General features: G+C 44.3%; 1 protein-coding gene across 1 annotated transcript; it reads left to right on the top strand.

Annotated features, from left to right (window-relative positions):
* Window positions 1-249: 249 nt before the first annotated feature.
* Window positions 250-11736, top strand: LOC134450551 (serine/arginine repetitive matrix protein 2-like). Its single transcript, XM_063200391.1, has 3 exons — window positions 250-978; window positions 2224-2295; window positions 5706-11736. Exons 1-3 carry the CDS (start codon window positions 637-639, stop codon window positions 10137-10139), a joined length of 4848 nt encoding a protein of 1615 aa, XP_063056461.1. The 5' UTR covers window positions 250-636; the 3' UTR covers window positions 10140-11736.
* The last annotated feature ends 233 nt before the right edge of the window (window positions 11737-11969 follow it).

Below are 11969 nucleotides of genomic sequence, written 5' to 3'. Positions count from 1 at the left end.
AAAGAAGAAGAAGGGCTAATTATTATAAAGATGATCAACTAATGTATACAAAACTTTGATAACATAGGCTACTGTAGAATAAGCTTACATTACATTCTAATGTATTATTTCCCGGAATTAATAGGCCTACTCTACTAATCCTAGAAGATTCCGTATGTTTGCAGCCTTCATCCTCCGACCAGTAGATGGCAGTAACAAATTGCTTCTACTAACAATTTACAGTGAAAACCACTACCATAGAGACTCCTGACAAAATGGCACAGATCAAGGTACACTGATCAGTCGAGTTCATTCGTATAATTCATAGGTCTTTTATCTTGTCAAGTATGTCTGACTTCATTTAGCAATTCCGTGGAATAACAGCACGGAATGTGAAACTCCCGTGTGCAATTTCCTTGATGCACCTCAGCACACCGACTTCCTGGTGTTCGCAAACTCGATGGATAAAAACAAAGTAGGCTAGCAACACTTCTAGAATGAGCTAAGCAACGGTCTATTCCATTTGTTGCTTTACCTGAAAACATAAGAAGAACTGTGTCTTGTCTGTAGATACACGTTAGTCTACATCACCATAGGACGTCGTGTGCCTTTTTATTTTAAATGTTAGGCACTGAGATATAGAACTAGCCTATTAGCATGAGTCGCCGTGTGCAGATTGTTTCTCGCCCGCAGCCTAGTGGCTCTGCCGCTTCGGACCAGGAGCTGGCGAGGAAAATGCGAGAACTGGATTGGATTCAGAAGCAGATCGCCGACAAGAAGATGAACATCGCACATAAAAAGAAGCCAAACTATGACGAGGATGAGTGGGACAGACCGCGATCCTCCAGGGAACCGAGAACTGAACGTGGCACGCCACCTGCGAGACCCACCGCATCTCTACACAGGCCTTCTAACCAGCAACCAGATGGCATGCGTCTCTCAGACAAACAGATGAACATTTTGAAAGACATGATGCTGCCCCCTTCCCCTTCCAGCTCAGTAAGTCGGAGTCATCTTTTATCAAGTTATTTTATGTACGGTAATTACTACAACGGTTAGTTAAATCAAGCTGATTGCAGTTTCCACTTTCCTAGCAGCGAAAGCCACAGCCAGTTACTTGCTAATAGTTCTAGTAACTACTTGTCATACAAGTCGTATACGGTATCATGGTTTGAATTAGAAAATAATGAAAAAGTGGTAATGTTCTTTGTCACTCATTCCAGAAATCGAAACCATATTTTGTAGATTTGCTTCACATTTGAGTGTAGCATCTCAAACCTTAAGTTAATTGAGTGTGTCTCAGATTATACAAAATTAACCAGTGAAAGGTGTGCAGGCATTGACAGTAAATAGAATGGACGCCAAATCAACGCTATTTGCCATTCAACGCTTTGAAGCCAGATTTGGGAACATTCCAACTTACATTCCACCTTAGCAACGCCAAACGCAGGTGCTGATTGGACAACAACAAGACTTCTAACGGTCAATCAAACCATGTTCTGATGCTCATTGGTCAATTTAACTTTTAACATCTCTCTAAAACAAAACATCACCACAAAAAATCACCACCCTGGTAAGTTGGAGAGCAAGGGGACCTACTAGTTGAGCGAAAAATTATCCCCCTGGAGTGGCATTTAAGGGAGATACAGGGTTTTATGTCTCTCATAGGAATGAATGGGATTTGGCCATTTTTTGGTCTTTTTGGGTCCAACCTTGGCTCCAACTTGGCTTCAACAATGAAATAGAATTTTGGCCTCCATTCTATTTACTCTCAATGTGTGCAGGTGATTTGGACCTTTTTTTTTTGCTCGGCATATAAATTATTCTTCTTTCACATTGAGATGCACCGGCCTCGACTCATTTTCTGTGAGGAACATGATTCTGGGGAAAAAAAACAGACGCAGTGTCTCTAGATATTGTACAGATTTAAAGGAACACACACACACACACACACACACACACACACACACACACACACACACACACACACACACAATTTGTGTACCAGTTGCCTGTGACATCATTTCTGAATAATTTGATTTCATAAGGTTTGGCTTTCTAAAAAAAACCCTCTCAAGGGTTGCATTTAAAACAATATTTTGGTAAAATTCTACCTGAGGCAGAAGAGTACGACGGTGAAAACACAAGCCATGCCTTCTGAGATAAATGTGTATAAGTTAACTTAAAAGTGATATTTGAATGACTTCGATGTCTCTCTCTCTCTCCCTGTCGCTCTCATTCCAGACTTCGAATCTGAGGAGAAATACAGAGAGTTTGCATAGCGACCACAAGTCAGAGTCATCACGTGGCTACAAGGTTGGTTTTACAAATGTCATTTTTTAATATATGGAAACCCTTCTGACACCATTTTGTTATGAAGGGATTGTAACCTTACTCACGTGCAGTAACTTGTCTTGTACTCAATCTATTTACTCTATCGATTTACTCAACTCTATCTACAGCCCTTGCAAAATGTTTTGTTGCCATGTTTTTGGAACAACGGCTAATAACCTGACTTTCAAGTAATCACTTCGCTTCAGAAGTTGCTCATATGAAGGCTACAAATAAAGCTCTCAAATAAAGTTTTATATATATATATATAAGTTTATATATATATATATATATATATATATATATATATATATAAACAATCCTGCACCAAAGAAAGATGAACCATTTAATGAAAGGACATTTTTTTTTGTCACCCATTGAAAATAAATGTGTAAATGAGCAGATAAGTCACTTCAAATACACAGGTCAGATGACATACTTAATCACGGAATCACTCTCACCTCTTCAGAAAATCAACTTTGGCCATAGGTGTATGTTTAGGGTCATTGTATGGAAAGCAACGCAATGAAAAACAATGAATGCCAATAGTAATGGTAACATATTCGCTATTAGTAGAGTAATACATCTATATATTCATTATTTAATCAATCAAACACCAGGAGCACGCATGCAGCCCCACATAAGAGCTGTATCTACCATTTTTTTTCTTCGTATTCTTCATCTCCAATGCCATACAGTTTTGATGCTATCAGTTCTAAAATTCTTGATCTTGGGATCATGACTTCAGAGTATGAGTCCCATTTAAAAATAATAATAATCAGAATTAGGACTGGCAAACTCTTGGCAGGCTTTTTTTTTTTTGACTGGCAGTGGGAGAGGCTTCTTTTGTGGATGACACCCACATGTATGCCATTCCTCACCATGTGCTGCAATTAAGTCATGGGAAATAATCACCCCAGTTTATTTTTCGTAACATTGGTTAAAAATCTTCAAAACTGTTTTTTTTTTCTCCTTTTAAAAAACAAATGTCAATGAAAGAAGATGTTGTACATTATGTTTCATATTAGTCTGAGATGAGAAGGAACATTTTTGTTCAGATTTATGTAAAGGTTTATTTGTCAAATATCCTGCGGTGTGACAGTAACATTAATGAAACCTGGAATATAATAATATAAATTAACCAACAACATTTTGAATAATGTATGAAGCATTTGGCATGATTGCATAAATATTAACTTTATATTAAGATATATGAATGCGAAAAAAACTCAAGACAGTAATATTAACTACAAGTTCAATTTCGTAACACAAATTGCGTCCTGTGGGGTGACATGTATGTCAATATTTGTGAATGGGCAGCTGCAATGCCAACTACAAGGGTGTTAAAGACTGCCTCCTAACCAGTCAGTGCCTCAGTTATTGGAAAGTGCTGTGGAAGTTTAAGGTGACTATTAACCTCTTAATATGTCTTCATATTGCAATGTTTGTCACGCAATGCTTAGGTTCATTTTATGGTGTCCTGTGGTGTGACTGCTCTTATAGAAAAAAAGTTTTTTTATATTAATGAAAACACATATTAAGATTAAACACAATATCATTATCTAGTTAGCATGAGCTCAGATGTCAGTCATGTATACAAAATTATTAAAATGGCCATAATGCAGTGAATTTCCTGTGGCGTGACTTCATTTGCCTGTGGAGTGACATGCCTATGCAATGTTGATGCAGGACACATTTTCCCAAAAATGGCAAAAATAAGGCAAAATTCCTTGGACCATTAAGTGCTTTATTTATTTATTTATTTTGCATTTTTCCCTATTTTTTCCATCATTTTTTTCAGGAATTTGAACAACTTTTTTTTTTTGTGTGTTACGGCCTTAAAAGTCAACCACCCTTATATTTCTACTTCCTAAAGCCCTATTCCGACGGGACTAGTTTAATGGGGGGACCTGAGGTAAAGTAATAATAACCGGGATATTTAGTCCAGTCCGAACGCGCCATGTCATGTAAAAATAGCGGAATATGTCGGTAAACTTCACCGCAAGTTTTACCTACTGTGAAACGGTCTGGGAAAATTACCCTCGGTAATACTAATCCCGTCCGACTGCAACCCCATAGATGTCTGGTAGGGCTGGGTTCAAAAGATCGAATCGCGATCCAATATCGATTCACATTCGAAAAGGGCGATATCGATTCACAACTTTGTGGATCGATCTTTTGAAAATTATTATAGGCACTATTTTCTCAACCACATCCTGTAGCCCTCTTCCACAGTTTACCACTTCTTTCTCTCATACCAAGTTATTTCATGTTTGTGTGGGCATCAAAGGCTGAGATAATTAGGATTCATAACCAGTCTTAGAATTCTAGGCATAAATGGGTTCAAGTGACAACACAGCAATACAGAAGATCGATATCGAATCGAATCGGATCGTGACCTTCTGGATCGGAATCGAATCGATCCAGGAAATTTGGATCGATTCCCAGCCCTAATGTCTGGTTAAGTGCACGAAACGCACAATACTGTATTTCCAATGGGCATTAAGTTACAGCCTTGCAATAAACTGTTAGTTATGTTTTAGGGAGCTGTTCCAAGCTGTTCGCTGTCGAAATCAGGCAGCATGGTCAAATGCACTCTCCAAATGAAAGGACGAGCATCCAGACGCATTAGAATGGATTTTGATGGGTTAGTAAACCAACGGGCAATTTATTACAATTGTTCCACGGGACAAATGCCTCCATGGATTCGAAATAATGTGCTCAAAAATAAATAATATAGAGTTGGCACGCGCATGACGACAACTCAAGTGGAGTCACACCGGTGCGTGATGAGTTGACCCTCCCACTTTCTGTTCGTTTACTGAGATAATTCAATCCAGTCCGAATCAGCCATTTCTATTACCGACGTCCTGACATAAAGATCACATTTCCCCATGTCCACACATAAAACTAGTCCCGTCGGAATAGTGCTTTAGATAACTTAACTGTGGTGTTAACTGTGGTTGATAAATAACAACTTTCTGTAACCATGCTCACCTAAAAAATTCACTTTCTTCCACTACACTCAACAGTATAAACTGGGAGGCATGCAATGCCTTTGTTTTTTTTGTTTTTGCTGTGGCTTTTTTTTTTGCCTTGGTGTGTTTTGAAGTGATTTATCACATTATTGTCTGGAGGCGACAACACTTATTTTGGTTGGTTGTAGCTGTCATTTGAGTGATTTCTGAAGCCAAGTGATTAATTGAAAGTCAGGTTAGCTGTTGTTCCAAAAAAATGCCTAGGCAACAAAACTTTTTGCAGGGGCTGTAATCCATTTCCCCATACATTGTATGTTGCTGATGTTTTCGTCTGTGTGTCAATTTGGATAAAAAACATCTGCTGAATGTGATGTAGTGAAATTGAAATTCTAATCTTTCACAATTCTTGCTTGGCAGAGTCGAGGCGAAGAGAGCGCCAACCAACCATCCAAAGGTTACGATCACCTACTGGGCACGCTCAGCCAGTGCATGGACGCCGGCCTGCTGTCGCAGCTGATGAGGGCCAACCAGGACAGAAAACCAGCTGCCTCTACACAACTCGAGAGGTACAGACTCGAGTCCTCGAGAGACGACAGTTCCAGGGACAAGTGGAGGGACATGGACAGACGGCCAAGAAACGACCGCGAGGACTTCCGAGGCGGCGGTGGCTCCGGAGGACCGAGAAGCAGGTCCACAGAGAGGGACAGACACTCAGATCGGCGGATGTGTGACTCGAAAGAAACGATGGGCAGGGGCCGTTATTCCAGAGAGAGAGACGGGAGCAGGGAGTCGAGAGACCGAGACCGGAACTGGCAGTCGAGCGAGAGAGACCGGGGTCGCGACTCCGAGAGAGACAGAGGTCATCACTCGAGAGACAGAGAGAGACCGCGTTACTCCAGAGATGGAGACAGGGGTGGTGACGACTACAGAGATCGACACCGGGAGCCGGAGTCGAGACAGAGCAATAGGAGCTGGGATTCGAGAGAGGCCGACAAGGACTCGAGACACAGACAACACGACTCGAGAGACGGTTACAGGAACGCCGCCGATCGAGGCAGGAGATCTCAGTCAGCGGACAGGGACAGGGACGGAGAACGAAGGACGAGGGACTCAAGGGATTCCAGAGACCACAGGCGCGACTCCCGCAGTCCACGGAGAGAATATTCGCGAGATCGCCACGGCAACAGGAGAAGCAGGAGCAGGAGCAGGAGCAGGAGCAGGAGCAGATCGTCAAGGTCCTACTCCTCCTCTTCTTCAGATGACGAAGTGTCGATCGAAAAGAGGGAGCAGCTTGCAAGGATCAAGACTTTGCTTAAGGTGGCCGGGTTGGACCATTTGACGAGCCAGACCGAGGACATCATCTGCGGGAAGAAGCGTGCAAGGTCATCATCTTCGTCGTCAGGCAGCTCGGATGATTACTCGAGACGAGGCAGGAGAAGCCGTTCCCGGGAGCTCGGCAGTCGTTACCGTGACTCCGAACGCTCCCGGCGAGATTCGAGAACGGAGCAGCAGGGACTGCCATTAGGAGCCTATGGAAACTACACAGGGGCCTACCAGAGCTGGTACAACGGTATGTACCATAGCAGCTATGTCCACAACTGGACCGCTGCAGCAGGATGGAGTGGAGCAGGACCTCCACCGCTACCTCCTACGGCCATCCATCCATCGCCATTTGGCCCGTATGGTGCTAGTGGTGCTCTGCCGCCAGGCTCTGTGCCATTATCTGGTCCACCTCCATTACTCACAGGTCCCAGGGCGCCTTACCCGCTCACACCACCGGCACCACTGCTGTCACAGTACGCACTCCTCAAAGAACCGTCAGGATCAAAATCCAAGGGCGGCGGACTTCTGCCCACTCCTGGACTTCTGCCCACCCCTGGACTCTTGCCTACTCCTCTACATCCTCCACCCCTGCTTTTACAGAGTGACATCCAGGACATTAGGACCCGTACAAGGGACGCCCGTGTCAGAGAACCCCGTCAGCCGCTTGCCAGGGACTCGCGTGACGCCCGGGACTCGCGTTACTCCAGGGACTCCCGTCATCCACTTGCCAGGGACTCGCGTCAGCCTCACACCAGGGATTCTCGTCAGCCTCGGCTGCAGGACAGGGATGCTGCACGTCATCCACAAACCACCTCTAAAAGGTCCAGGAGGGAGGACGAGGATAAAGAGCGAGAGAGAAGGAGGAGGGAGTCGCCGGAAAGGGACAGGAAGCCGAGGAGCAGAGAAGCGGAAGAGTCGAGGCACAGGAAGAAAAAAGAGACTTCCACCAAGGCTGACGACGCTGCACGCTTGCCAAAGAAATCGAAAAAATCGAAGGAAGAAGACGCAGGTTCAGATTCTGCAGCTAAGGCACCTCGGACCAAAGAGACTGCTCGAGAAGAACGTAAGAAACATGCCAAGAAAGACACGGAGGGGAAGACCAAAACAAAGAAGAAAAAGAAACGGTCTGCTGCGTCACCTAGCACAGCTGACGATGCTGTTGTGTCGTCTGCTGCATCACCAGTAACTGCCCAAGCTGCTGCAACTGAGACTTCTACTCCAGATTCTGACACACCCACTGCTGGCTGTGCAGTGGCTAAAGCAACCAGTGCAGGAGAGAGTGAAACAACCAACGCGGCAGGCGCTGAAACAACCTCTGCAGCAGCAGCTGAAACAACCACCGCAGTAGCAGCTGAAACAACCAAAGCAGTAGAGACAGAAATATGCAACTCTGCAGGAACTGAAGCACCTAATGCAGCATCAATTGGAACACCCAAAGCATCTGCAACTGAAATGCCTGATTCATTACCAACTGAAACTTCCGATTCTCATGCGACTGAAACGCCTAATGCAGATTCCACAATGTCAGAGGTTGCAGAGGCAGAAGAACCTAAAACGCGAGCAGCGAAGAAATCGGTCCAGGCAAAGAGGAAGAAAAAGGCAGTAACGACGAGAAAAAAGAAACCACCTGCCACGAGACTTACCAGAGCTGCTGCTGCTGCCGCTGCAGCTGCTGCTTCTGCTGCCGGTAATGACGACGATGATGAGGATGGTGGTGATGGTGAGGAAGATGATGCAAAATCTCCTGTTACTAATGATGCTGTTGTGACTGAAACTCCCATGGCAGATTCTGATACACCGTCTGCAGATTGTGCAGTGGAAGAAGAAACCAACGCAGCAGAGAACGGAGAACTTGCTGCAGCAACAGCAATTGAAACGCTCAACGCAGCAGCAGCAGCAGCAGCAGCAGCAGCAGCTGAAACGCCCGATTCTGATGCAACAGCAACTGAAACGCTCAATGCAGCAGCGGCAGCTGAAACGCCCGATTCTGATGCAACCAAAACACCTAATGCAGACTCTACAATGACGGAGGCTACGGGTGCAACAGCAACTCGTAAAAAACGACCAGCAAGGAGAGCGGGGGGCAGGAGGAGGAAGAGGAAGGCGCCCGCGAAGAAAAAAAACACTGCATCTGTAGCACGTGCCACAGCTGATGACGACAACGAAGACGACGACGATGACAACGATAATGACGAAGATGATGATGACGCTTCTGCATCAACAGCACCTACCTCAGCTGCTGTCGCTGAGACGCCGAATGAAGGTTCTGCTGTGACCATAACGCCTGCTGCAGATTCTGCTGTGACCGTACCAGCCACTGCTGCGGTTACCGAGACCTCAGAGACTGTACCAGAGACTGTTATAGACGGTGCTGAATCCTCCGTTGCAGATTCTTCTGTACCTGAGGCACCTACTGCTGAGGGTGAAAATGCCATGGACATTTCAGATTCTGCAGATAAAAATACAACATCTGCTGCCGATTCCTCTGTGACAAACACATCTATTGCAGATTCTGCTGAGGCAGTACCACCCGCTGCCACTGTGACTGAGACCTGCAGCAATGCAGCTGTGGCTGACACGGTAGATGCTGCAGTGACCACAGCAGCTGAAGTTGACCCATCACTTGCAGATTCGGCTGTAACCTTACCACCTGCTGCAACCTTACCACCTGCTGCAGTGTGTCCTGTGTCAGAGACGTCTGTTGCAGATTCGGCAGTCACTGCAACACCTTCAGCAGATCTAGTTGAGACATCTAGTGCAGATTCTGCCGTCAACGCAACACCTTCAGCAGATCTTGTTGAGGCATCTATTGCAGATTCTGCAACTGCAAATGCAACACCTGTTTCAGATCCTGCTGTGACTGAGCCGTCTGTTTCAGACTCTGCAGCTGAAAATGCAAACCCTGTTTTGGATTCTGATGTGGCCATGGCACCCATTGCTGCAGTAACAGAGCCACTCACTGCAGATTCGTGTGTGGCTGAGCCATCTACTGCCGATTCTGCAGAGACTGCAACACCTGCAATTGTGGCCGAGACATCAGCTGCAGACTCTGAGAAGGAGACCCCTACTCCAGTTACAAACGCTGCAGCTGCTTCAGACTCTGCAGAGACAGTGACACCTGAGACTGATGCAGCTACTGCAGATGTTGCTGAAGAGGAGACGCCTACTGTAGCCGCAAGTGTTGCAACAGCTGCAGATTCTGCAGAGACTGTAACACCCGAGACCGGTACACCTACTGCAGATGTTGCTGAAGAGGAGACGTCTACAGCAGCCGCAAGTGTTGCAACGCCTGCAGCTACAGATTCTGTTGTGACCGCACTGCCCACCGCAGATCCTGTTGTGACGGAGACGTCCGCTGCAGCTGTGACTGAGACAACTGCTTCTGCTGCTTCTGCTGCTTCTGCAGATTCTGCTGTAACCGTGGAAACAGCGGACGCAGATCCATTGGTCACAGAGACACCTGTTGCAGATTCTACTGTGACGCCAACTCCTGCCGCAGCAGCAGTTACAGATTCTGCTTCGGGCTGAGGTTGGGCTTGAAACTTATGCGGAAACTGCAAAGTGTGGCAACGCAAGTGTAGACTCACAGCAGGTAATCAAGGACACTCAAGTGTGTGCCTCTCACAAAAGAAAGACTTTTAAAGTTTTTGATCTTGTGAGAAATAAGATGACACCACGTCTGTTAATTCCTGAAGCCACCTAGCTAAAATAGGATTGTGGACACGTTCATAAGTGAAACATGAATGGTTTCTGGTCTGAATTAATAGATTGGAAGGGATGAACAGATCCTAGGCAAATTGGCACCAGGTTGTAGACTCCCCACATAGCTGTGACTACTCACTTCCCATCCGTCTTCCCATTGTCACCTTTGTATTCTGCCTTGTCCCTTCACCTGTTTCCAGGTGTGTGGCTGTGTATATAGCATGTATATATTTGTACATTGTGTGTACCTTTACAGATGATTGCAGTTACTTTTTTCCTTAAGGTTTAATCTATACCATAGTTTGTTTTTTCATAGCAAAGTGTTTGGAAACTGCTTTATTTTCAAGTTCAAGTGTCTCAAACTACATTTGACCATTTTTTTAGATAACTATGGTGGGTCCTTAAGACCCACACACAGACGAACCCTGTTGTGTATGTGTGGATAAGAAAAAGCTAATTGAACCCATTGCTAATGGTGAACACGGTGCCCAACAGATACTCAATAACCATCTCTGAACAGCTTCATGTGCTGGTATGATCAAATATGTACTGTATGGTTCAGCGGTTTGTGGGTTCTTGAGACAAAGACAGTACGTTCCCACATTCAAGATATAGTTGGCTTAACTAAGCAGTTGTGTTAACAAATTTAACTCTTAATTTCATTCAGTTCATCAAAATGAGTTTCAGCAAGGTTGGAGGCTATGTGGTCTGTACTGGATGTATACAATAAATTTTGCATCTGTTAAAAAAGGTTGTGGCACATGTTTTCACTTCCATGCTTACCAGGCATATTTAAGTTAACTAAGCTACCCAAACAACTACTCAAGGCAGGTATTTAAAAAAAAAAAAGTGGTTCACTCACCAAGTTAACCTGATGGAATAGTAAATCGGATACTAAAAAGAGCCTGAAGTCCTCATCATCTTAACTAAATGAGGCCTCATCTATTACCAGATTTACAACTTTACCACTTACAGGTTGACTTACAGTAGATGGTGTTTACACGTATCCGGATAACTTTTTAAAGGTGGATATTCTTTTATGCTATTTAGTTGTAAACTCAACATGTGTATAAAAATTAAACCGTCATTGTAAAGTACGTTTTGGCCTCCTAAATGGGATATTTTTTAAAGCAAGATTTTTGATAGACGGATTTTAAAGCTCTGGATTTGGCCTTCCATTTACTCGTGAACAATGTGTTTTCAAAAAGCTCCATATAAGTGTAAACAGTATTGTCACAACAGGGTTGTCACCTTGTTCCATGTTCATGGTACACCTCAGCTCCCCAAGCCTCAGTGGTGTGTTGTCCACTTTGTTGTGTTGGGTATACATTACATTTTCTTGGATATCATTCCTCTTGACCTCTATCTGATACACTAGACATCGTCCAAATTGAGCCAAGCTGGGTAGGGTATGTAAAATAGTGAAAATGCTATATGCAAGCCTTTTGGTCTACCTGATTTCACTAAGTAAATGTAAAAAAGAGAATCCATATTTTAGACGCTACTTCTAAAATTACAAATCACTCACACAGTAACCTAATGTAAATGTAATTTGCTACTTTCACTTTACCTTTCCTATATTTGACCTTTTCATGATTCTTGGCTAATATTGCTAGCTGTGGAACTTGCCTACATTGGTAAGAACAGTAAATATCA

The sequence above is a fragment of the Engraulis encrasicolus genome, chromosome 1, assembly GCF_034702125.1.
Source record: "Engraulis encrasicolus isolate BLACKSEA-1 chromosome 1, IST_EnEncr_1.0, whole genome shotgun sequence".
Lineage (NCBI taxonomy): Eukaryota > Metazoa > Chordata > Actinopteri > Clupeiformes > Engraulidae > Engraulis > Engraulis encrasicolus.
Note: the sequence above shows the minus strand (reverse complement) of the source record. Positions and strands in the feature narration are given on the sequence as shown.

Coding starts and splice junctions, on each gene's coding strand:
- LOC134450551 (XM_063200391.1), top strand. CDS start 637: ATGAGTCGCCGTGTGCAGATTGTTTCTCGCCCGCAGCCTAGTGGCTCT. Junction 979..2,223: donor CCCCTTCCCCTTCCAGCTCA/GTAAGTCGGAGT, acceptor CTCTCATTCCAG/ACTTCGAATCTGAGGAGAAA. Junction 2,296..5,705: donor AGTCATCACGTGGCTACAAG/GTTGGTTTTACA, acceptor CTTGCTTGGCAG/AGTCGAGGCGAAGAGAGCGC.